The 27,897-nt window shown below is 38.8% G+C and overlaps 1 protein-coding gene across 6 annotated transcripts in view; it reads right to left on the reverse strand.

Annotated features, from left to right (window-relative positions):
• COL25A1 (collagen type XXV alpha 1 chain) overlaps nt 1-27,897 on the reverse strand; it is a 496,864-nt gene that overhangs the window by 157,011 nt on the left and 311,956 nt on the right. For all 6 annotated transcript variants that reach the window (XM_063809725.1, XM_054683262.2, XM_054683264.2 and 3 more), the window contains exons 4-5: nt 6,294-6,320; nt 6,128-6,154 (exon numbers count right to left, since the gene is read on the reverse strand). In XM_063809725.1, the coding sequence (XP_063665795.1) occupies nt 6,128-6,154; nt 6,294-6,320 (54 nt within the window). The remainder of the gene's footprint in view (nt 1-6,127; nt 6,155-6,293; nt 6,321-27,897) is intronic.

Below are 27,897 nucleotides of genomic sequence, written 5' to 3' on the forward strand. Positions count from 1 at the left end.
TGCTGAAAAGTTAGCCCACTTTCTCCTGCATTAAATCATATGCCATCAACTGTATTCAAAGACGGTCAACTTTCCTACCATTACCTTTTAACTTCTTGCAATCTGACTTCCACTCTCACTACTTAACAAAAGATATTCCTTTAATAGCCCATGACTCCAAAACAGCAAATCCAAAGGCTTTTGAAAGACCTCATCCCTGAGGCTATCTTTTTATTCAGAATGTTATACTGGCCACTCTTTTTTTTTTTTTAAGTAGTTTTGTGTGTGGTGTTCACACAATGCAGTGTCCTGCTTCTACCTTCAAATGCTCTCTCTTTTGCTGACACTCCTTCCTTCCTCATCCCACTCCGTAAGTGTGAGTATTTTTAAAGACTCTATTCTAGGGCAGTAACTCTTCTTACTCTTTTGCCTACCATGTTTCTAATTCCAGGATTTCAATTCTCCCTCTGTGATAGTTCAGCTGTGTAACAGTTACCTCCAGTTATGGCACTGCCTCAGAATTCTAGTCTCATGTTTCTGTTTGTTACACTATTCCAATGAAATATCTCATCAAGATCACGAATTCAACATAATTAAAATCCATCTTCTCACTTATCCTCCCAACTTTCTTCTGACCTATTTTATCAAGCATCAAGCCAGAAACTTTAGCTCTATCTTTGTCTTCTTTTTCAACTTCATCCCCTACATCCAATTGGCTTCAAGACTGGTCTTGAATTTTCACCTCAGCATCTTTCCATTTCACTTCCTGACTGCTTTTTTAAAAAACTTCAACTTGACTACAACTCCAGGGTCACAGGTCCTCAGTGTCAGCTGAATAGGGACACTTGTTCAAGTGTCCTCAAGACTTCTCTCTCACCAAATGCTCCTCTGTCAGTGTCAGCCCTGATTTCCCTCTTTGTCTACTCAGGTGTTTGCTTGGCACTTGTGGTAAACCTTATTGGTTGGATGACCTAAGTTCCCTTTTAGCCCTATTCCCCTTGTCCCTTCCAGCTTTTGGATGACTGTGTGACACAACCTAGCCAATGAGACATGACCAGAAGTCTACTAAGAAGTTCGTAGGGAAAATGTTGCTTTCTTGATTCAGACTCTTCCCTCTCTATCCTTCCTGCTGATATACGCCTAGATGCAATGGTTGGACTTGAAGCAGGCTTCTTGCAATCATGAGACAAGGCCAAGAGATTCACAGACTTAGTAACATCATTGAATCAACAGTAACACCATTTAATTATATAAATAACACTATCAACTGCCTTCTCCAAACTTCTTTTTATGTGAGAATAATAAACTCATATCCTAGCTTTCATGGTGAAATTGGAGCTTTTGTCCGTATTTTGGTGACCACTTTGGAATCTCTTTCTTAGTTCATCAACTTACCACCTCCCACTCCACCTCTCTCCCTAACCCCCACTGAAATTCTACTCTGACACTGACCTTTCTACTCAGTATGTGTCCTTGCCTCCAATGATACCTGATGTTCCATGCTAAGTCAGCTCATCCTTTCCGCTTACCTCTCCACTGAGGACTGGACATTGTCTGTACAGCCTAGATTCTTATGACTTTGTCCTAAATGAGTGACATACTTTCCTGGTCTACTTGGTCGCCCTGCTTTCAGTCTCTTCCAATTGTATTCTATAGCAGATACTACCACCAAATATATATATATATATAATAATTATTTTGAGCCCAAGTCTCATTCTGTTGCCCAGGTTGGAGTGCAATCGTGCTATCTTGGCTCACTGCAACCTCCACCTACCAGGTTCAAGTGATTCTCCTGCCTCAGCCTCCCAAGTAGCTGGGATTACAGGCACTTGCCACCACGCCTGGCTACTCTTTGTATTTTTAGTAGAGATGGGGTTTCACTATGATGGCCAGGCTAGTCTTAAACTCCTGACCTCAGGTGATCTGCCTACCTCAGCCTCCCAAAGTGCTGTGATTACAGCGGTGAGCCACTGCATCTGGCCTCTAAAATATTTTTATAAAGAACATTTGGTAATAAGCACAGATAGTCTCAAAATAAGATAAGCACAGATTACTCAGAATTCTCAATGGCTCTCTAATGCCTACCACGCTAGACATTCAAAATGCTCCATAATATAACTTCAATCCAAAATTTTCCATCTATATGACACAATATTTTACTTAACCTACTTATTGGCAAATGGAATATTATTTTTTAGGGTACTTTTTAAAACTTACTTTTAATTGACAAATATAAATTATATATATATTGTTACATATGTTGTTTTGAAATATGTATACATCATGCGATGGCTATATCAGGCTAATTAACATTTGTATTACCTCACATCCTTATCTTTTTTGGTGAGAACACAATGTACTCTCAGCAATTTTCAAGAATACAATATATTGTTATTAACTGTGGTCACATTGCTGTACAGTAGATCTGTTCAACTTATTCCTCTTATCTAACTGAAAGTTTGTATCCTTTGACCAACATCTCCTAAAACCCTCCCCATCAGCCATGGGTCACCACCATTAAATGCTCTACTTCTATGTATTCAACTTTTTAAAATTCCACATATAAGTGAGATCATGCAGTTATTTATCTTTCTGTACCTGCCTTATTTCACTTAACATAATGTCCTTCAGGTTCATCCATGCTGTGGCAAATGAAAAGATTCCCTTCTTTTTTAAGGTTAAATAGTATTCCATTGTGTATACCACATTTTTAAAAATCACAAATGGAATATTATTGTTCTTTAACTAAATCTTGCCATTTTCTACTTGGATAATATTGTTTATACTATTTCCTCTTCCTGGAATATGTACTGCCTTGCTCTTCAGTGTATCCTCCTAAAGATTACCAATTTATCAAGTTCTAGCTCAAGTGTCACCTCTTCCACAGTTGCCAGTGCTCATTTAAAATGAAAGAATTTTCACTTTTCTAGCACCTCTTGGTATATCTATTTGAGGCATATAACATATAACCACACAGTTTTCTTACTCAGGTACCCATGAAATTATCAGCTTCTTGAGGGCCATAATGATATAACAATATTTTATTCATACATTCAACAAATATTTATTGAATCTTCACTATTCTATGTGAAGGGGTATGAACAAGACAGAGAAGAACCTTGCTTTTATGGAATATAGGACCTAAGGAGGGAGGGGGGCATACTTTATAGATAATGAGCAAGTAAATACATAAACAAGATAGAATAATCTCTGGTTTAGATTGAGTAGTTAGAGAAGTTCTCTCAGAGGAGGTGATATTTGAGATGAAGTTTCAATGATAAGAAGAACCCAATCACAAGAAGACCAGAAGAGGGCAAATGGAAAGCTGTTGAGTTGGGTGAAAGTGCAGTGTGTCTGAAGAGGATATGGAGGACAGTGTGTGGCTGAGTGTCGTAGGTGGAGGGAAGACTAGTGTGAGATGAACTGGTGAGGATAGGCAAGAGCTAAGCACAGCAGGTTGGATTTCATTCTAAAGTTTTACACAGGAGTAACATGATCTAATTTACAATGTCAAGTGATCTCTCTGCCTGCTGTGTAGAAAATGGATTATACAAGGTTAAGAGTGGAAATAGAAAGATTAATTGGAAAGCCACTGAAGTAATCAAGAACATGAAAGTAAGTTGAATTTGGTGGTTAGTAGAAGAGAGAGATAAGTGGACACATTTATTGTGTCTATAGTATTAAGCACAGTATCTTAAAGATGGTAGCTGCTCAATATATACTGCTGAATATATGTCCAAGTACTTAAAAATAGTCGCACATTCTTAATTTCTATATGATCTTCAAGTTTTTCCAGCTTCGATTTACCTCTTATGGCTTAATTTATTCCCACTGGACACTTGGGGAGTCAAAGAGTTAAAACTTCCAAATATTCAAGAAAATGATATAGGTCTCACGATGGAAATTCACCTGACAAAGAGCTGACATGATGGAGTTTGGAGTTCACGTTGTTATTTATGGGAAGAAATAAACTATTGGAAACAAATGGTAAAAAGCGTAATTCAAAATCTGCAACAGGATGAAAATGGACAGGGTATTGGAATACAAACTCTACATTTAAAAAAAAGAGAGCCTTTGGTCATCGTCAGCAAGAATACCGTGCCTAAATAGAGAATGTGGGTAATATTAATTTTCATTAAAATTGGAAACTTTTCCAGTTCTTGCTTTTGATGTTTTTTGAAATATAGAACCTTCATCTTACTATCTTGATATGATCAATTTCCTAATATGTAGCTAATACTATCTTACTAGATAGTAATGTTTATAAAATTCTAAGAGCACTGAATGAGACCTGCTTGGAATCTGAGAAAAGACAGGCAAGTCAGTGGGTTCTCATTCTATTTCACCTCTACCTTCCAGGACATTTAGATTCGTACCCATGAAGATTCATCCTATATTAGGAATTCAATCCAAATTCCTTCAATACAAAGCAAAATACAGAGGAAAATGAGATCACTTTTTGCCACTTTCCACCTGAAATGCTAAATGGGCTCTGAATTGAGTGAAACTTGGCCCCACTCAGTGTGAAAACTGGCTGAAATCTGTATGAAAGGCAGTCTGGGTTTGTCGAAGTAGTTCATGAACTTTGGCCAAACTTTCAAGGAACCTGGTCCAAGTCTTAGTTTGTAATGCAACATGAAACCAGGTGAATTTCAGATGGTTTCAGGTTTCATCCTGAAAATTTGGCCTAGCTTTACAATCAATCATCACTCTTCGTAACGATGAAAGCGAACACACCTTTTTGAAAATGAGGACTGCATGCATACTGATGACAGCTAAGCTGTGAACCACCCTTCACTTCCTTTGCCAAAAGAAGATTTCTCAGAATGGAAACAGTTTCCCTCTTACCTGGAAAGGGGAAGTTGAGTGATTTTGATATTGCGTGTAGAAAGAAATGATACTTGATATGAGGAGACATGTCATGTGAAATAATCACCACATACAGAGCAAATGGCTGTATTCTAATCACTTAAGGTTATGAGAGTCTTATTTTATTCACATCCATGACAGTGGATAACGTGGTGTTTAATCTCCTAAAATGAGCATTTGGCTTGAAGCTAGTCATCAGCCAGAGTAACTGCCACGAGAAACAAAATGCTGTGAAGCATAATCAGTATTTCTATATGAAGAAGTGACTGAAGAACAAAAGGGAAAGTATAATAAATCATAGCATAACTTTTGTCCAGTTTAAGAAACATGAGAAGATAATACAACTACAAACCTTTCAAGTTTGCATCAACTGCATCTTTTGCAAAAATATCTCTATGCAGTATAAATGCATTTAATAAGTAACTAAGCACAGTGAATTTTACAGAAAGACCTACATAGTTTCTTTTTTCAACCTGAAAGTTTTAAATGAGCCTTTCCACTGTAAAAAAAATTACTCTATTCAACCAAATACTTGCTTTTGTGCATAGTGACATGAGAAAATTGAGAGGTATGTTGAACGGAGCCACTACATCATTGAAACAGTATGTCTGAACATTTGGGTAATAAGGCACAGATGTGAAGTAGAGGACTTGGCACTACCAAGGTAACAACAAAGCATTCACCATTGTGTTATAATGGTTAAAAGGGCCATATCTGAGAAGCTTAAAAGAATGCTCCCTCCTACCTGCAATGCTAAATTGTATTACACCTTTTATCTGCTTAAAAATCTATAAAAACTAGAAATTCAAATAAGTATCATGCAAACTTATGGCAAAGAACAAATATGTAAAATGCACTGATAATTTTATCTGTAAAAAAACATTTATGCAATAGCACGTAAGGTTTAACTGCAGCAAAAGGCCAAATTCAATAGAAATCCATATGGCCTCTATGTTGCGAAACAATTCATGCAAATCTGAAGGACTCAATAGTCACGGGAAAGGTGGCTGCTATTGATTCTTAGAAGTGATTCTGGCCCTTACTCAATATGTCTAATTATTGTAGAATTTTCTATTTATAGGCATCAAGTAAAGATAATGCAACAGAATACATCCAAATCGTTAATCAGGTTTTTTTCACTTACAAGTGGTATGGTATTTTTGCCAGCCATTACTGAACCATGTGGCACAAAGGCAGTTATGAAGCTGGGGTACTTTCATTCAATAAACTTGGAGTTAGAAACTAATTTTCCACCCAAGATAGGTAGAGCACAACTTACCCTAGGTCCCTGATCACCTTGTTCTCCCTGTAGAATAGAAAGGTGAGATAACAGTTTTAGCCAAAATTTATACATGATGTTCATTAAAAAGATCAAAATGTAACACAGTATAGGTCACGCCAATATGGATCTCCACTAACTTTATTTCTGGTATGCATTTTCTTACCTTATCGCCTTTTGGACCAGGAGGGCCCTGAAAAAAAGAAAGAGAAAAAAATTTTAATTAAAAAAAGATATTGTAAACTGAATAGATCAGCCAGGTTAGTTGAAAAATTCATTCAAAGAATACAGAGATAGCTGTCAATGAGGTTTCTCAAGAAATTTTGGTTTCTAAACTATAATCATATTAGAATGTGAAACATATAACCATATATGTTTGTGCATGTATACCTGTACATATGTCATAAGTACATAATATGCTCAATAAATTTTCACAAACTCAGCACATGTATGCAAGTAGAACCCAGTTAAAGAAATAGAACATTACCTGCAAGTTAGAAGCTCCTGTTGGGACATTTCCTTGTCACCACCCTCTACCAACAGTAACCACTATTCTGACCCCTGACAATATAGATTAGCTTGTCTGTTTTTGTACTTCATGTACATAAAATCATAGAGTCCGGCCTCTTTTGCTTAATTAGTATGAAATTCATCCATAATTTTGTGTGTAGTTGTAGATTGTTCTTACTGCTTTATAATACTCCACTGTATGACTATATCATCATTTACTTATTCATTCTAGTGTTGGCAGCCATTTGTTTCCAGGAGTTTCTAGGTCTTGGCTATTATAAAAATACGCTATGGCCAGGCGCAGTGGCTCATGCCTGTAATCCCAGCACTTGGGGAGGCCAAAGCGGGTGGATCACCTTAGGTCAGGAGTTCAAGACCAGCCTGGCCAACATGGTTGAAACCACATCTCTACTAAAAATACAAAAATTAGCTGGGTGTGGTGGCGCATGCCTGTGATCCCAGCTACTTGGGAGGCTGAGGCAGGAGAATCGCTTGAACCTGGGAGGTGGAGGTTGAGGTGAGCTGAGATTGTGCCACTGCACTCCAGCCTGGACAACAGAGCAAGACTGTCTCCAAAAAAAGTGCTATGAACATAGTAATTCACGTCTTTTGTGAAAATGTATATTCATTTCTGCTGGGTGTATATCTAGAAAAGGAACTGTTAGGTTACAGACTATACATATGTTCGGTTTTAGTAGATGCCGCCAAATGGTTTTTCAAAGTGATTCTTAACAATTTAAGCCCCATCAGCGATGTATAGAATTTCAGTTGCCCCATATTACCAATACTTGATATTTTCTATCTTTTTCATTTTAGGCATTCTGGTGGTGATGTAGTAATTTCACATCATGTTTTAGTATGTATTTACCCAGTGATTAGTAAATTGAACTCCCTTTTAATACACTTATTGACCATTTTACATCCTTTTTCATAAAGTGTCTCTTCATACCTTTTGTCCTTGGCCTACTGAATTGTCCTGTTGATTTGCTAGAGTTCTTTATCTATTATATATTATATATTGTACATATGTATGTAGGTAGATGTAGAGTTATTTATATATTTTGAATGAGTCTTTTGTCAGATATATTTACTGCAAATATGTTTTCCCACTTTGTTTACTGCCTTTACATTCTCTTAGAGGTGTTTTTGATGAACACCTCTGAGTTATTAATTTTAATAAAACTCAATTTAACATTTTTTATTCTTTATAGTTGTCCCTTTTTATATTCCAGTTAAGAAATCTTTGCCTACTTCAATGTCATAAAGAGGGCTTTCCATTTTATTTTAGAAGCTATTTTTTTTAGCTAAAGTTTATTTTAAAAGCCAAAAACTTCATTATTTTATCTTCCATATTTAAATCTGAATTTATTAAGAACTGATTGTGTATGATGTGAGGTAAAAGTCAAGATGCTTTTTAAAAATGTGGATATCAAATTAACCAAACACCATTTCTTGAAAATGTACCTTTTCCCCATTATAGTACAGTATTACCTTTGTCATAAGTTAAGTGATGCTACGTATGTGGCTCTTTACAGGAATTTCTATTTTGTTGGGCAGCTGTCTATTCCTGGGCCTCATTGAGACTTTCCTTACCTTTGAACAGAAATACTAATTCTAGAGGCACTGATACATTTTCTAGCTCTTAAAGATAAAGTCATGTTTTGGTTTCAGCCCACCTGAGGAGCTGGAGCATTTCAGAGTCACCTTCTCTCACCTCCATTTTCAGCAGGGCTGAGGAAAAAGGACAAGGCTGGACAGGAAACAGGCCCAGGTTCTAGCAAAGTACCCCATCCTAGGTGCCAGTGGAGGCTGCTATGTCACTGCAGGTGGGAACGTAGCAATGCTCCACCTTCCAAAACATTTCCTTTTGCTAAGTACCAGCTACAGAGTAACTGCGCCAAATTCCCATTCTCAGTGTGGCCCTTCTGGTAACAGCTGTGAAATTACCATAAAATTACTAATAACTACATCATGTCCTATACTTTGTATCTTTTACCATTGACAAGAAACTTTTTCACCTGTTATTGCATTTAATCTTTTCCACAATCCAATGAGATAAGTATTATGATAATCCTTTTACAGATGCCAAAAATGAAACTCAAAGACTATCAATGTTAGGCTTCTTGTGAGTTAGAAAGGACTTTAACCCAGTATGTGTGACTTTAAATGCAGAGGTTTTGACACAAAGTATTGGAACACAGCTCTGGAACTAGAGTCTCAGAAAGAAGGATACCTATCTGGTGCCTGCCTTCAACAAGCGCCATCTAAAATGCCTCCCCAGTGCATTTTCCACAGTGTCACAGACGCTAGTCCCAGCGTCTCAAGTTCAAAATGAGAGAAAGGGGAATAGAGGAGGAGTGACGAGGGGCAGAGGGGACTAAGATAATGGAAATCAACTTTATAAAACCTTTTTATCTCTTACCCCCAAAATCATTTTGCAAGTTAAAAGAGGAAAGAGAAAATATTATTTTTGTTTTCAATAAATTTTTAACATTTTTATTATTTTCCATGAATCAACTAGTAATTAGTGAGTACAGTCTGTGTGTTCATCTGTGGAAAATTAAGTTTAAGGACTTTATTCAATTATTTTTAACACATGCAAAATGCTTACTAAGGTTATACAAGTAGGATTTTATTTGTGGTGGGGCAGATGAAAGCCAAAGAAAAGAATAATGAGAGGATATGACCAAATTTAAAAAATACAATTGAGGTTCTAGTCTTGATTTAAGTAGCATGTTAGTTAACTTTATTTTGATTTTTACACACATTTGTTGAATGTCTATACAGTGTGGCAACACTGTAAGCACTGGTGGAACATATATGTTGGGAAAGGCTGATTTAGAAAGACATGGTCCCTGTCCTGGAGAAGCTAAATAGCCTAGTGTCTAAGGCAAACAGTTTCCACATAGTAGCATTAAGAAAAAATGACATCTAGAAAACTCAGCTACATCAAGGTCAACTGTTACTATGGACACCTCCCCAGCCTCCATATCCACCCCCTTCCCAGGTTTCTCTTTAAACTTTTGTTTGCTTTTGCCAGTGAGATTTCAGATGACACATCTCCCATTGTATCAGTCCTCTTAAGGCACCTTGTTAGGTTACACAGCATCTTTAAGGACAAAGTTTTTGTGAAGTTATTTGACAGTGAGGAACAGAGACAACCCTTTTCCTCAAAGTCCAATTACTCATGCCAAATCCACGTATCAACTAGAGTTCTTTAGCCAACTTGCCGTGAGCAAGGATGCTTAATTTGCATCTACAATTGAGCAATAAATATTGCTGCCTCAAAAGATGGTGTTTCTGAGCAGACAGTATGGCGTCCTGGCACCTGCCAGCTTAGGACAGAAGCAAAGCCGAGGTCAACCTCCATGCACAGCTGCAGTGGCTGCTTCGGACACTCCGGCCCCGACTTGTGCACTTGGATTAACAGCAGGTGTTTTCTTCTGCTCTGACTGAAATCCCACTCTTCCTTCTGAATTGGACCCTCTTCACTGAAAATATGGGTTGAATTTGCAGAACAAAGTGGGCTACCTTAGTAAACACAGATAGTATAATATTTCCAAAATTTAGAAGCCATACTTCTTTTCTAAGTCAAAAAATTACAAATGAAAGAAAGGTTTATTTGAACATTACCCTTTAAAATTAAAATTGGGGTATTAATTTTTTTTTATCTTTAGCATTAAAAAAGCTAACTAGCATTAACTAAAGGATAGGCAGCAATAAAAATTAATGGCTATTTGAATTACAAATTATTTTTCAATGGCACATTGCTGTTTCCAACTAAACCAAGCTCAACAATCTAATATTTAGTAGACATATTTATTGTTCAGGTGACAGTATCAATGGCTGGTTGGTAACTATTTGAAGATAAAACTTTGTTGCTCCAACAAGGTTAGGGTCAATGGAAAGGAAAGATGGTAAAATTAGCAGTCATAGGGAAGTGAACAGTGAGTCACAGCTCTATAGAAGGCCCTTTTGGGGACTCTTGTCCTGGTTTGGTCTAGAATCCAATAGTCAGATCTTTTATAAGCCCCACTTTAATAAATAAGTATGAATATTTGAAATGATCTTTTGAATTAGTTGTATGTAATTAATCCTAAAGTTAATTACATTAATAAGTACTTAAGGGTGCTAATAAAGTTTTTATTTATTAGTGTTGTTAGTAATTAGAACATTTATTTTAGGGCATTGTTGGAATGTTATTAACTTCCTACCAAAGGATTTCTAAATTTCTGTGGCAAACTTAAAATTAGCCCCTGTTCAAACGGCTTTACATTCAGAGTTTGCAAGAACCACCCTTCTATTTGTAAAAAGCCTTTAATGTGGGTTTTGGCCTATACCAATTTAAGTCTCCTCAAATCTACTTCCGTTTAAGTAACTAAGGTTTTAGCTTTTTTCCTATGCTCTATTGTCTATTTCAATTAAATGATAAAACCAAACTAAAAACAAAGAGAGGCACAATGAATGACATTCAGGAAAATATTGAATTTCAATCTACATAACAGTAATGGAAATACAGCTGGAAAAGAGAGACATATTCATAGGCCTGGAGTAACCCAATCATGGTTTTTTATTTACTGGAACTGTAAATTATATTTGCTTTGAACTGGAAAAAACTAAGGCAGGAATAGTTTTTAAAAGATGACAATCATGAAAACAAAATTAAATTCTGCTTGAGGTAGAAAAAAGTGGAAAAGGAGCAAATGCTGGGAATTCTTGGCAGCCCGAGTGCCTGGAATAAGAACGGGGTTATGACTTCTATCCCAGGAAAGAATATATAAGTTTATTTTTATTCATGAAATATAACAAAACCTTTTCTGATTAATCTATTCATTGCTGTAGAAATATGAGGACAAGCAAGCTTCATTCTCTAAGAATTTCTGGCTCACTATCAGCCAGGCGATGTACTCTGAGTCTGGAGGAGGGACATGTAAATATAATCACAATCAGTGGACTAAATACTGTGTTGTGGGACTACAGAGCAGAAAGAGGTGGGAGAGCTGGAGTTGAAAAGATGCTATTGGAACTGGCTCTTGAAAGATATCCAGGAATAAGGGGATGGAGGGAGGAGGAGCGAAGCATGCCGGGGGTGAAGGGATGCACATGCCCAGTTGTGAGAAAATACCACTCTGTCAGAGAAAGGAGTTCAGGGTGGTAAGAACATGTGGGGAGTGGAGATAGAAAATAGCAGGAAAGAGATTTTAAAAGGCTGGTTAATCACACTCAGGCGTTTGAGCTGGATTCTGTCATCAATGTAACAAGGAGTGCGGAGATGAAGTGTGCTCTGTTTTGTGGAACTCTGAGAACACGGGGTGTTCGGGATTCTTAGGAAGTAGTTGCCTTGGTCCAAAAGAGAGATGGTAAAGCTTTGAATTACGGTTGTGCTAGTGGAGGCACAGGGAGAGTTCTAGATTCAGGAGACATTTCTCAAGTACAAATCAACAAGACTAGTTAACTGACTGGACATGGGGGCCACTGACAGGTGTCAACATGTTTTAACAAGTCCTACTCATTTCAAGGTTCACAATTTAGTGTATTTGCAGACACGCATTGGCCTAAGCTGGTTCAACGTAGATAAACACAGCAGTTCCGCAGCCAAGTGAATCAAATAGAGTTTAAATCTGGTTTTAGTGTTATATTTCAAATCCACAGTGTTGGCAGCTTCGGCTGGCCTAATTGGAAATAGCTGAGGAGAGAGAAAACATTCTCTATCATCACCATTGAGCAGAAGCAGCACAGAGGTAGTCATAACTGCCTCCCCTCAGAAACCACAATTCTTCCATGTTAACTTCTGAATAGAGGAAACCTTTATCACATTTTCTTTCCTCTACTTTTTCAACTGTAAACTGAATATGGAATTACTCTATTTTAAACTCCACAAGTTTCCTACTCTTTTAAAGATAAAGAAGATAGTCTGCTGTACAAGCCGTCCTCTAGGAGCACAGCACAACCTCAATGGTCACCGCACGTCTGATGTGGGTCTTCTTTCTGATGTGCTCAGGCACAAGCAAACATCGATGTTCACAGTCTCACAGGGAGGAAGCGGAATATCCCGTTTTTCTCTTGTACAACTAGGATAGAAGCTTCAATTCTACTGCCTACTCCCTAAATTGCATGATGAACTTGACTCACAGTGCCAATGACACACATACTCAATCCCCACACTTACAAGGAAACTGAATTTGGTACCACAGTTTCTTAACAGGTCTCTAAAACTGCAGAAAACCACATTGCAAATAGTATTAACAATTGAAAATCTAGTGTTTTACTTGAAAAATAGGGATCCTAGGTATTTAGGTGAGGATACATCCACCCTACTTCTGAAAAAAAGTGTTTTATGTAGTACAGGTTTACCTCCAACTAGAATGTGAACATGTGTTCTTTCGAGTATTTACTTTCACCTTAAACTCATACATAGTTTTCTGTTTTACTGGCACACATTTTTTAGAGACATTTCTTCTTCAAACCACTAAGTTGTTTTATAGACTTTCAACTTGGCAAATAACTTGAACTACAAATGTGAAAATTTTAAAGTTAAAATAGCTTTTTCTGAAAAAACTGATGTAAAATCATAGGAGTTCCCGTATGTAAGTATAGATAAATTCTGTGTGTGGATACTTGTGTTTAATATCTTTTTAAATGCTTCAGTAAAAAAGTTAAAAAAAAAAGTGAAAGTATAATTTGAGAGTTACTTTAAAATGCAGTACATGAAATAACATATCTTGGCGGTTAAGAGCTCAAGTTTTGGAGTCAAACCGATGCAGATTGAAATCCTGGCTGCAATCACCTGTGTGATCTTTAAATGGTTAATTAATCTCCTTGTTCCACAATTTCTTAATCTTAAAATGGGGAAAATAATGCCCGCTGTTTGGCTAAAATAAAATATTATACATGAAGCAATTTATAAAATGCCTGCCCTACCAATAATATAATAGTAATTATCAAGTACACACTTAATATTTTAATTATCATAAACATAAAATTTATTTTTCAGATACTTGACTTGAGGATAAAGAAATACAATCAACTTCCTGGCTAGGCGCGGTGGCTCACGCAGCACTTTAGGAGGCTGAGGCAGGCAGATCACAAGGTCAGGAGTTCGAGACCAGCCTGACCAACATGGTGAAACCTCGTCTCTACTAAAAATACAAAAATTAGCCAGGCGTGGTGGCATGCGCCTGTAATCCCAGCTACTCAGGAGGCTGAGGCAGGAGAATCGCTTGAACCAAAGAGGCGGAGCTTGCAGTGAGCTGAGATCGTGCCACTGCACTCCAGCCTGGGCAACAGAGTGAGGCTCTGTCTCAAAACACACACACACACACACACACACACAAACAAAACAAAAAAGAAATACAATTGATTTCCTAAACCAAAAGAAAATGCCTTGGGAAATGTCCTGGGGGGATGGTGAAAATATTTCGAGAATAGGAAGGTCTAATATAATCTACCTCTATCGTTAAGGAACTATTACCAAACAAAACAAATAAACTTGGTCGTAGTTTTAACCACATTACTTTTATGATTAAAATAGACTAAACATCAGGCCCTAGAACCACCTAGTCACCCGTAGCATAGAGTAGGTGCCCAACCAGTTCTTGCTGAATTGAAAGGCCCAGAAAGAAAAGAATGCAATAAAACTCTCAGTGTTCAAAACAGCAACATATAAAGCATTATAGAAGAACCAGATTCAATGTCGCTGCAGAAGAACCGTGTTTATTATAGTGTCAAACTCTGCTAAGCCAGGGAAGGGAATTATAGCTATAAACAGATTTATAGCTTCAGACTTTACACCTTTCAGTGTGCACTGAAGATTAAAAGAGACCAAGCAGAGGGGGTGGGTATAAACAGAAACTTTTAAAATATCAAAACCAGCCTCACTTACTAGAAAACAAATTTTTATGGCTATTATTATCTGGGCATTTTCCACAGTAAGATCATAACTATAAGGTTTTTTGTGATGTCCATCTGAGCCCTGAACACATATAGTCATATGTGCCCATGATCAGTCTTAAATCAAAAGCAGCTGCCATAAGGAAGCAATTAGTGGGTCTAGCACTAAAGAACATTTAGAAAAACCAAACATTAAAAAAGGACTCTCAAAAGTAAGACTGATGTAGCACAATGGAGTTAAAGGCTTATAAAACAGCAGGAATCAGGGACGCTCTCTCTGGTTTTCTTTTCTAACACAATACAAATTAAATACAGTCAAATTACCGCTCCTGCCAATCAAAACGAAGGGAACCCTTCTTCCTAGCATCATTCCTTGCCTCACATGTTTTAAGAAATTGCTAAAACTTCTTCGTTTAACTTTGATTTTTTTTTAACTTATTTTTAAGAGGTCAAATAAAATGAACTCCATGGTGAAAGACTTGGAATCCTAAACATTCCTTTTGTCGAAAGAAAGTATCAACTTGCTCTTTTAATGCCCTAGTAGCCCTGTGATTTTACAGCTAATGGTGCAATCTACCCTAAAATGCTCTTACTGTCCTCAACACGATTCAAATGTATTCAGAGATACGTTCATGTTTATACCTTGGGTTTAATCTATAATCATCGATTTCAGCATGTTTCCTAATATATTGTCCCAACATAATTTTACCCGGGCTACTTAAGAAACATTGTTTGCCGGTCAGTTCGATTCTTTGCTTCATTTGCAGTAGTATTGTGTCCAGAATTGGTGGGTTCTTGGTCTCACTGACTTCAAGAATGAAGCCGCGGACCCTCGCAGTGAGTGTTACAGCTCTTAAGGTGGCGCATCTGGAGTTTGTTCGGATGTGTTTGGAGTTTCTTCCTTCTGGTGGGTTCATGGTCTCGCTGGCTCAGGAGTGAAGCTGCGGACCTTCGCAGTGAGTGTTACAGCTCTTAAGGCGGTGCGTCTGGAGTTGCTCGTTCCTCCCCGTGGGTTCGTGGTCTCGCTGGCTTCAGGAGTGAAGCTGCAGACCTTCGCAGTGAGTGTTGCAGCTCATAATGGCAGTGTGGACCCGAAGAGTGAGCAGCAGCAGGATTTATTGCAAAGAGCAAAAGAACAAAGCTTCCACAGTGCGGAAGGGGACCCAAGCGGGTTGCCACTGCTGACTCGGGCAGCCTGCTTTTATTCTCTTATCTGGCCCCACCCACATCCTGCTGATTGGTAGAGCGGAGTGGTCTGTTTTGACAGGGCGCTGATTGGTGCCTTTACAATCCCTGAGCTAGACACAAAGGTTCTCCAAGGCCGCACCAGATTAGCTAGATACAGACTGTCCACACAAAGGTTCTTCAAGTCCCCACTAGAGTAGCTAGATACAGAGTGTCGATTGGTGCATTCACAAACCCTGACCTAGACACAGGGTGCTGATTGGTGTGTTTACAAACCTTGAGGTAGACACAGAGTGCCAATTGGTGTATTTACAATCCCTGAGCTAGACATAAAGGTTCTCCACGTACCCACCAGACTCAGGAGCCCAGCTGGCTTCACCCAGTGGATCCCACACAGGGGCTGCAGGTGGAGCTGCCTGCCAGTCCCCCACAGTGCGCCTGCACTCCTCAGCCCTTGAGTGGTTGATGGGACTGGGCGCCCTAGAGCGGGGGCGGCGCTCATTGGGGAGGCTCCGGCCGCACAGGAGACCATGAGCGGGGCGGGAGGGAGGCTCACGCATGGCGGGCTGCAGGTCCCGAGCCCTGCCCCACGGGAAGGCAGCTAAGGCCCAGCGAGAAATTGAGCACAGCAGCTGCTGGCCCAGGTGCTAAGCCCCTCACTGCCCGCGGCAGGTGGGGCCAGCCGGCCGCTCCGAAGTGCGGGGTTCGCTGAGCCCACGCCCACCCGGAACTCCCGCTGGCCCGCAAGCACCGCGCGCAGCCCCTGTTCCCGCCCGCGCCTCTCCCTCCACACCTCCCCACAAGCTGAGGGAGCCGGCTCCGGCCTTGGCCAGCCCAGAAAGGGGCTCCCATAGTGCAGCGGCGGGCTGAAGGGCTCCTCAAGTGCCGCCAAAGTGGGAGCCCAGGCAGAGGAAGCGCCAAGAGCCAGCGACGGCTGTGACGACTGCCAGCATGCTGTCACCTCTCAGTATATAGAGCAATATAGGTTTTATGAAGGGCCGCTAAGCACAACACAGGATAAGGGTAAGATGTTCCTTGGAGTCTAAAGAGATACTCAGAAGGAATTAAAAAATGACTCTCAGATGAGGCTAGGAGAGTCTGACTCTCAGGGCTTGTCTACCATTCTCCTTCTTCCAATGTATATTGGATCTCCCTCCTTTTCAGTTGATGCCTAAGATCATCAAAGGCTTTTAATATGAGCTTCTACAACTACCACACTCCCAATCTTCAGAGTCTTCTGTACCTTCATCCTTCTCTCTGTGGAGTGAAGAACACTGTACCCACCCACTTCTGTGCTTCCTCCCCAGCCTTGCCCCAGTTACTCTTTTTCTCACTTGTCTCTTCAATCATTCCCATTACCTTGGATTCTCCTCCATGCTCTTCGAACATGTTCTTTCACCCTCTCCTAAAGACAAGGGGAAGCAAAGCTGCCTTTGCCCATTACTCCCTCATTTTAATGTCTTGTCTTCTTCCTCACTGTCTCCCTAAATAGATTGGGCATAGAAAGGAAGTTGAATTGCAGGACAGAAGGGGAGGTAGCAGAATAGACGTCATATTTTTACGGTCTGTTTTGGGAAAAATAAACATGAGTTGAAATACATACTGATCTTGGGGACATTTCTTTCCATTAGGAAGCAGAAAGCTAAACTATGGGAAGGAAAACTGCTGAGCCAGTCCTCCAGGCACAAGAGAGGAGTTATCTCTGGTGAAACTAAAACCAAATAAACTGGAGTTTTGGGAAGATGGGGTTGACAAAACCTGTAAACATTCAGATTGCCCAAATTTGTGTCTAAACCTTTTTTGTTTTTTACTCTACTTCCCTCATTAGCTATGAAATATATACCCTTAAGGCTATAACTATTACCTGACTTATGTCCTAAATTCTTTTTCAAGCTGCAATCCTGCATTCTCAAGTGGTCACCAGATATATAAGCCAACATATACTATCATCAGCTCAAATTCAACATTCTCAAACCAAATTTCTCAATTTCTGTTGCAAGCCATTCATGATTCTTGACTTTCCTATTTTTCCTATTTTTGTTAAACACAGTACTGCTCCTCCAAGCCTAAAAGCTGAGTATTATATTTGATTCACTTAACTTAATCTATTGCCAAGTCCTATAGATTTCATTTTCCACAAAATCCCTTGAATCTATGGCCATCTTTTCATGTTTGTTGCACCCTTATTCCTGGATAACTGGAATAATCTACAAGCCTCTGTTGGCCTTACCTCTTCTACTCCATCCTACATACTTTTGTCAGATTAATTTTTCTAAAGCACATTGCTGAGCATATCATTCCTCAGCTCAAAGAACTTCAGGGGCCCATTTTGTAATCTACAATGAAAAAGTTGCCATAGACAACAATCTTCAATAGATGTATTTGGTGAAAGGTTGCTGGGTATCAGGTCAACATACCTTGACCTCCTGATCAAACAAACTTTGTGTACTTCTTGATATAATGAACTAAGAATTGTACTATACATTTATTACAGGTTTTCCTAAAAATTGAGCCAAACCTACTCAATCTTCTGAATGTAACCTGTAGTTTAAATAAAACAGAGAACATAGGGGAACAAGTTAAATAATACCACAAGGAAGTAATTAGACAAATCCAGAATGTGGGACACTCTAAATATAGAATAAATGTCCTAGAAAAACTGATTTCATGAAACAATAAGGGGAAGGAAGACCACTATAGAATAAGAAAGACTGAAGAGTTTTAATAATTAAATGCTAAGTGCAGGCTTTGGGTCTTGGTTCTAACAAAACATCTGTAAAAAGACATTTTTGAGACAATTGGTGAAATTTAAATATGGACTGAGTGTTGATATTAAGAAATTACTGGTAATTTTATTAGGGTTGATGATAAAATGGTGGTTATGTTTTCCAAAGCCTCTATCAGTTAGAGATTCATATTTCAGTATTTGTAAATATAACAACATAATATCTAAGCTTTGCTTTAAAATATACCAGCAAAAACTAAACAAAACAAAATAAATGAGAGGAAAGGGATTCATAAAAGTAAGATTAGCAATTGATGTTTCTTGAGGCTGGGTGATAGGTCTAGGTCAATTTATGATACTATTTTCTCCTCCTTTTGAGAATCTTTGAACATTCCCATAGTAGTTATATAATTTAAAAATTTATTTTACAATGCTCTTCCCATTCATGCCAAATAAAGCATTAACTTCTACCTGTGTCCAAAGCCTTCTATAACCTGCTCCTAATTTTCCTTTTCTGCCTTATCTTCCCCAATTCTCCACAAGGAGCCTCTCCTCCACCCTGTCTTCAATACCATCTATTCTCAAAATGACCCTCTGTCTTCTCACTCTCTCTATCTTTACTTACGTCCTTCTTTCTCCTGAATAAACATTATCAATTGTCATTTTGCTTGGAATAGTTACAGCATACCTTTCTTTTTTTTCTTTTTCTTTTTCTTTTTTTTTTTGAGATGGAGTCTCGCTCTGTCGCCCAGGCTGGAGTGCAGTGGCATGATCTCTGCTCACTGCAACCTCCGCCTCCCGGATTCAGGCAATTGTCTGCCTCAGCCTGCCGAGTAGCTGGGATTACAGATGCCCACCACCACGCCTGGCTAATTTTTTGTATTTTTAGTAGAGACGGGGTTTCACCATCTTGGCCAGGCTGATCTTGAACTCCTGACCTCGTGATCCACCCGCCTCTGCGTCCCAAAGTGCTCCACTGCGCCCGGCCGTGCATACCTTTCTTAAACGTCTTACCTGGAAGCCTGAGCTATGAAGCTACTTGGGAAAAAAAAACAAAAAAACCCATAGACTTTTGAGTTTCTGGAAAAAAATTTTGTTTTTGCAGTACAGTCCCATCTCCACCTCCCCCATAAGCTCACAATCTCTATAGCAATCATTGATGACTCATCTCCATGATCTCGCTCCCCAAAGCATTACCAGACTATCCTTTGAATATGTCCTTTCCTTATTTCTGAACTCCTAAAACACTTGTGTCACTTTTATGAAACTTAGCTCACCCTGCTGGGAATAAGATTTGTTTCTTAATAAAATACCAGGGCCCTTGAGGGTAGGAAAAGAGGTACATGGGGAAACATAACAAACACCGACTTTGGAGGCTTTAATATATACTACCACATGACCTTTGGCAAATGACTTAACCTCTCTGAGCCTCAGTTTCCACATCTGTAACCTAGAGCAAAGAATAATTACCTCATATGCAAGTTGTAGAAAGTAATTAAAAGAATGCAGGTTTTTCTGTAAATATTACTTCCACTCCCTTTCTCTCAAATGTGTAGCTTTGTGCCTTATACATGGTAAATATCCAATAAATACATTAGCATATTTTCTGCAACAAAGGCCTTTAACAATACATTGGGACCAAAATTAGTATTTTCTGAATAGCCTGATAGCAATAAAAAAGACACAGATATCTGTGTATCCAACATGCTTCCAATGAGTGCTTATGAGGATAGAGTTCAACTAGAAATTGTGCCTTTTGGGGTGACTACAATTTCTCATGTGTCGACTCATGACACTAAGTCAGGAGAGTTAATAGAAGAAAGAATAAAAACTTTGCACAGTCTCCTGGAGAGGAAATGAACAGTATTCAATGAAATGTTTTTCTCATATCTCAAACACAGGCATACATTTTTGGCTCCTGTTTCCCTCCTCCCTGTGACTTCAAAGTTTTAAAAAGAGTTATTCTGTTTTTACTCCCCCGACATTTTCAATAACGAGTCACTCCTGAAACCATGGCAAATGCTGCACTGAAAACCACCAGGCTACTGAAGTTACTGATAACTTTCTACTTGCAAACCCAGTAACAACATTTCACATGCTCACCATTCCTCCTTTAGCTTCACTGGCAACACTTTTCCTCTGGGTCTTCGACTAATGGGGCTTTCTCAATTTCCTTCCCTGGACCTTTCCGTCTTCTGCAATTCATAATTAACCCTACCCTCATTTCTGTCTTTTCTTCCCCTCTACACACTCTCTGGGGATCCCCTTTATTTCCACAGTGTCAGCTACTACTTGTCCACTCTATCCCACTGTGGCCTCTCTCCAGGACTCTGCCTACTGACCACTCTACATCTGCTCCTGGATGTCCTATTCTCATCTCAGATCATTATGTTCACCACAAAGACTTGGTAGTTTTCTTCTGAGTAAACTGCATGCACTTTATTCAGGGTCCTGCTGGCCCAAATTGGGACTGGATCAGTTAGAGGAGGCTTCCATCCAGATGAAGCTCGCTGCCAGGCTCCCAGCTAGGCAAGTGGAGCAGAAGCTGGATTTCAAACTGTGCCTGCCCCTTGGCTGAGCTGCTTTGTGCAGTGCACAGTGTGCACAAATGTCAATGGTGGTGCTGAGCTTATTGCAAGTAGTAATGTTTCCTTCGCAAATGAAAAATTCTACTATGTTTATTTTTTTTCAAGTAGCCCCATAGCTTAGGTTGCCAGGTAAGAGGTTTCAAGGAAGGTGTGCTATAACTCTTCTAAGCAAAATGATAATTGATGATATTTACTTGACTATATCAATTAAGGATACATCAGCTTTGACTTGTCTTCAATTCTGCATATTTTTTAATAAAATAAAATTTACTAATTTTGAATTACTATGATCAATTCTGCCTGATTTAAGAGTTCCAATAATTAGCACTGGATATACTGATCATTTGGAGAGACAAAAAACAAACCTTAAAGTGTATAGGCTAACATTAACTTGGTGAAAGATTAGACTCTGCTACACTCACTGTGCTAACAAGATTTAAGCATGCCCTACCCAAAAGAGAGAAAACAGAACAAAATGTTTCTGGAACTCTTTTTCTAACTACTATCATGTAGCATTCCCCATTTTAATCTCTCTACTATCCAAAAACTAAGTATATATTTAAAATGTGATATCAGTTGAAATGTCTGAAGATGCTTAGAGAGAAAATAAAATTAGCCTATCAAGAATTTTGGCTAGGATATAAAAATTACCAAATACGCCGGGCACAGTGGCTTACGCCCGTAATGCCAACACTTTGGGAGGCCAAGGCAGGTGGATCACTTGGGGTCAGGAGTTTGAGACCAGCCTGGACAACATGGTGAAACCCCGTCTCTATTAAAAATACCAAAAATTAGCCAGGTATAGTGGCGGGGCTGTAATCTCAGCTACTCAGAAGGCTGAGACAGGAGAATCGCTTGAACCCTGGAGGCAGAGGTTGCAGTGAGCTGAGATCACACCATTGCACTCCAGCCTGGGCAACAAGAGCAAAACTCCATCTCAAAAAATAAATAAATAAATATATATATATATATATATATATATATATGTATCTCTCTCTCTCTCAAAAGAATCCATAAAAATATATATGTGAAATTATATCTACAGAAATAATATACATCACAAAATTTATAAGTAAAATTTTTAAAGTTTGAAATATTTCAAAGTGAATTAATCTTACTTCACTGAAGAACATTTTGAACTAAAACTTTGCTCTCTTTAAAGAAAATTATACATACCGTGTGCACATAAATGATTATTTACATAGAGGGTCTTATGCTATAACCATATCTAACAGTGATAGTTGCTCCATTATTTCTTAACTTTAATATTGAATTATTTATCCCAAAACATCTATCTACTTTGAGGTTATTATTATATTAAGTGTTTATCCAGCAAGTAAAGTACCACCTCTAAGGGCAGTATCAAGTCATTATGGCTCTATCTCAGTATGAGTGCTTATGTGAGAAGGTATATATGTGGGTGTTTACATGTGCATAAATATGCCTTTACTAATAACAGTTATATATGTGTGCCAATACACTGTTTTAAGTGCTTCATTAGGTCACATATTAAGTTAAACCAGCTATTTTCATTTTACATTGAAAAACTGAAGGAAAAAAGTTAACTTGTCCAAAGTCATACAGCTCATAAGTGGTAGGCCACAACTTAAACCCAGGTACCTACCCCTGGAGCCCATACCCTTCACCCTGTATGTGTTTCATATGCTATTGTACAACCAGACTGCTAAAAGCTGATATTTTCAGTAGGCTCAGAATTTCATCATCAAATGCATATAAAATTATCATTAAATCTGAATGATTAAATATATACATTTATTTAACAGAAATTTATTGTGCATTTTCTATAGCTCAGTATTGTATAAAGATGCAGTAATGAGTAAATTCAGGGAGTGATAACAGCTTCCACAGATGCAAAACATTGTTGGACTAAGTTAATTATTCATGAAATGCTACGTGTTATTCACCTTTATTCAGGCAGAATTGAGAGGAATATATTAGAAAACATAGCATAAAGTAGGCAATAGAAATTCTTCAGCTAATTTCAGCGAGAAAAATTCTAAGATAAAATTAAACTCTGAGATGATACTACACCATTTAAATACACAAATGATCATGTTAAAAACAATGAAATATGGATTATAGTAAAATACATAAGCCGTTATACCATGTGTACTCTTAAAGACATAAACTATCTGGAGTACAATGGAGTTTTTCATATCATATTAACCATCTGCTTCATAAAACATCAAAAATTCTAATATATTAAGACTTTTATTATCATTCTCTTTATAATGTAACCACCACATAAAATAATATAACAGAAAATGATAATACTTTGCAAGTCTAGCATGATTTCTTTAGGATAGACTACATTCTTAGTTTAATATGACAGTTCTATTGTGTAGTGAGCAAAATACTTTCTGCACACACATGCACACATATGCATGCAAAGGCACATGCTTTTTGAATTTCTTGGAGAATGTATATTTACTTCCACCCCCTGCCCCCAAGTCAGGCTATATGATCTGAAAAAGGCTGGATTGGAACACAAACATGAAATATGGGAATTTCTAAAGTGTTAGGTTAGAAAGAGCTTAGTATATAATTAAAAACATATGAAAAGAAAGTTAAATACTGCCCCAAAATATAATATTTTATTCAGGAATAATTCCTTTTTAAGGCACACACAGCTTGAGTTTTGTAAATTTTAGTAAAATACTGTGAAATGAAATTAATAATTAGAACACACACACAGAAGGAAGCAAAGAAAGATTTGGCGGAAAAGGCAAAGTGACATCCTTCACTTCTTTTCAAGAGCATCTGAAAAAGGACAAATGGCAGCCTCAAGCCCCTGTGTGCAGTTGTCCGATGGTACTTGTTTGTGGTTTCTCTCACATTTTTTTCTCACTGAGTAATACAGAATTACAACACACATAACACTTTACTCCTCCAAATTCCTAAGGGAATTATATCTCCTTTATGTTCATGAAACTCCAAAAGAGAGTTATGAGGCTTTGAAACTAACAATTTTATGCAAAAGAAATGGTCTTAGTATGGAAGGCCATTAATACAATGTCCCACTATTTCACTATCCTCTGTTGAAGATACTGATGGGGTTATTTGGGCCAAAGTCATGGTCAATAGATCTTTGTAAAGAATACAGGATAGAATCCTGAGAAAGTTTTAAAATATAACTAGCTTCTACAATTTGTATAAAAGTCTTTATTAGTGGAAGAATATTGATATCTAAGGAATGTGTGGTTATACACAACCACCATGAACTATTTTCTATGATAGTCCCAAGAAAGCCAAGCCTCAGACCCCACAAATAAATTGTTACAAAATAAAATAACATAACATAAGTATGGCCCTGGGTTAGTACTGTTTATTTTCACCAAAGATTAAATATCAATATAAATAAACTACTATAATGAAGGAAACAAAGGTATCCACACTCCAAACCATGTGGAAGCAAGTTATTGAAACTGCTAAGTGTTCAGTAAAATCTCAGGGCTTAGGAACCTCAGAGATGTCATTTAAATGGCACTATTTATGACACATGATATTACTGACTAGGTCATTATATTTTGTTTGTTTTGTTTTGTTTTGTTCTTATTATTCTATTTTTAATTGACAGAGAAAATTATATGTATTCTGAGTCTCAAGTCAAGGCTAAATGAAATAAAAATTATATGCATTTTTCATGTACAACACGATGTTCAGAAGTATATATACATTGTAGAATGACCAAGTCTAGCTAAATAACATATGCATTACCTGACATGGTTATCATGTTGTGGGGAGAACACTTAACATCCAATCTTAGCATTTTCCAAGAATACAGTATATTGTTATTAACTGTAGTCACCATGTTGTACCATAGATTTCTTAAACTTATTCCTCCTAGCTGGAATTTTGTATCCTTTGAACAACATCATCGCACACTCCCACCCCAAACCCTGCCATCTGCTGATAACTGCCATTCTACCCTCTGCTTCTGTAAGATCAACATTTTTAGATTCCACGTATGCATGAGAACACGAGGTATTTATCTTTCTGTGCCTGGCTTATTTCACTTAGCATAATGTCTTCCAGGTTCATCCACGTTGTTGCAAATGACAGGATTTCCTTCTCTTTTTAAGGCTGAATAGTATTCCGTTGTGTAAACATACCACATTTTCTTTATCCATTCATCCACAATGGGCTAGGGCACTTCCAATTATAAAAAGCTAATAGTTTTCTCTTTCCCTCAACTTCCTTTTCCTAAAGCACTCATATGTACCATTTACAACTCAATAATATTTGTTGAACTTCCACCATGTGCAAGAAAATAAATTAGGTAAGCCGGGTGCGGTGACTCACGCCTGTAATCCCAGCACTTTGGGAGGCTGAGGAGGGTGGATCACCTGAGGTCAGGAGTTTGAGACTAGCCTGGCCAACATCATGAAACCCCATCTCTACTAAAAGTACAAAAATTAGCTGGGCGTGGTGGTAGGTTCCTGTAATCCCGGCTACTCCAGAGGCTGAGGCTGGAGAATTGCTTGAACCCGGGAGGCGGAGGTTGCAGTGAGCCAAGATTGTGCCATTGCACTCCAGCATGGGCAGTAAGAGTGAAACTCCATCTCAAAAAAAAAAAAAAGAAATTAGGTGTTGTGGGGGATACTAAGAGTGAAAGAAAGCATAGATCCTCCCTTTGAAGATCAGAAAATCTATCACGAAAGAGAGAAAAGAGGCAGAGGGGAGGTCGCTTCCAAGATGGCCAAATAGGAACAGCTCTGGTCTGCAGCTCCCAGCAAGATTGACACAGAAGACAGATGATTTCTGCATTTCCAACTGAGGTACCTGATTCATCTCACTGGGACTGGTTGGGCAGTGGGTGCAGCCCACAGAGGGCTAGCTGAAGCAGGGAGGGGCATCGCCTCATCCAGGAAACTCAAGGGGTCAGGGGATTTCCCTTTCCTAGCCAAGGGAAGCCGTGATAGACTGCACCTGGAGAAACGGTACATTCCTGACCAAATAGTGTACTTTTCCCACAGTCTTAACAACCGGCAGAACAGAAGATACTCTCCTGTGCCTGGTGCAGTGGGTCCCATGCCCATGGAGCCTTGCTCACTGCTAGCGCAGAAGTCTGAGATTGACCTGAGAGGCTGCAGCTTGATGGGGGGAGGGGCGTCCACCATTGCTGAGGCTTGAGTAGCTCACAGTGTAAACAAAGTGGCTGGGAAGCACCAAATGGGCAGAGCCCACTGCAGTCAGCAAGGCCTACTGCCTCTATAGATTCTACCTCTGTGGGCAGGGCATAGTAGAACAAAAGACAGCAGACAGCTTCTACAGACTTAAATGTCCCTGTCTGACAGCTCTGAAGACAGCAGTGGTTCTCTCAGAATGACGTTCGAGCTCCGAGAAGGGACAGACTGCTGCCTCAAGCGGGTCCCTGACCCCCGTGTACCTGACTGGGAAATACCTCCCAGTAGGGGCCGACAGACACTTCATACAGGTGGGTGCCCCTCTGGGACAAAGCTTCCAGAGGAAGGATCAGGCAGCAATATTTGCTGTTCTGCAGCCTCCGCTAGTGATACCCAGGCAAACAGGGTCTGGAGTGGACCTCCAGCAAACTCCAACAGACCTGCAGCTGAGGGGCCTGCTAGAAGGAAAACTAACAAACAGAAAGGAATAGCATCAACATCAACAAAAAGGACATCCACACCAAAACCTCATCTCTAGGTCACCAACATCAAAGACCAAAGGTAGATAAAACCACAAAGATGGGAAGAAACCAGAGCAGAAAAGCTGAAAATTCCAAAAAACAGAGTGCCTCTTCTCCTCCAAAGGAAAACAGCTGGTCACCAGCAAGGCAACAAAACTGGATGGAGAATGAGTTTGATGAGTTAACAGAAGTAGGGTTCAGAAGGTTGGTAATAACAAACTTCTCCGAGCTAAAGGGGCATATTTTAACCCATTACAAGGAAGCTAAAAACCTTGACAAAAGGTTAGATGAATGGCTACCTAGAATAACCAGTGTAGAGAAGAGCTTAAATGACCTGATGGAGCTGAAAACCATGGCACAAGAACTTCGTGACACATGCACAAGCTTCAATAGTCAATACAATCAAGTGGAAGAAAGGATATCAGTGATTGAAGATCAAATTAATGAAATAAAGTGAGAAGACAAGATTAGAGAAAAAAGAGTGAAAAGAAATGAACAAAGCCTCCAGGAAATATGGGACTATGTGAAAAGACCAAATATGTATTTGATTGGTGTACCAGAAAGTGACAGGGAGAATGGAACCAAATTAGAAAACACTCTTCAGGATGTTATTCAGGAGAACTTCCCCAACCTAGCAAGGCAGGCCAACATTCAAATTCAGGAAATAATTGAACACCACAAAGATACTCCTCGAGAAGAGCAACTCCAAGATACATAATTGTCAGATTCACCAAGGTTGAAATGAATGAAAAAATATTAAGGGCAGCCAGAGAGAAATGTCGGGTTACCCACAAAGGGAAGCCCATCAGACTAACAGTGGATCTCTCAGCAGAAACCCTATAAGCCAGAAGAGAGTGGGGGCCAATATTCAACATTCTTAAAGAAAAGAATTTTCAACCCAGAATCTCATGTCCAGCCAAAATAAGCTTCATAAGTGAAGGAGAAATAAAATTCCTTACAAACAAGGAAATGCTGAGAGATTTTGTCACCACCAGGCCTGCCTTACAAGAGCTCCTGAAGGAAGCACTAAATATGGAAAGGAACAACTGGTACCAGCCACTGCAAAAACACGACAAATTGTAAAGACCGTCGATGCTAGGAAGAAACTGCATCAACTAACGGGCAAAATAACCAGCTAACATCATAATGACAAAGATCAAATTCACACATAAAAATATTAACCTTAAACGTAAATGGGCTAAAT

Source organism: Pan troglodytes, chromosome 3 (genome assembly GCF_028858775.2).
Source record: "Pan troglodytes isolate AG18354 chromosome 3, NHGRI_mPanTro3-v2.0_pri, whole genome shotgun sequence".
Taxonomy (NCBI): Eukaryota; Metazoa; Chordata; class Mammalia; order Primates; family Hominidae; genus Pan; species Pan troglodytes.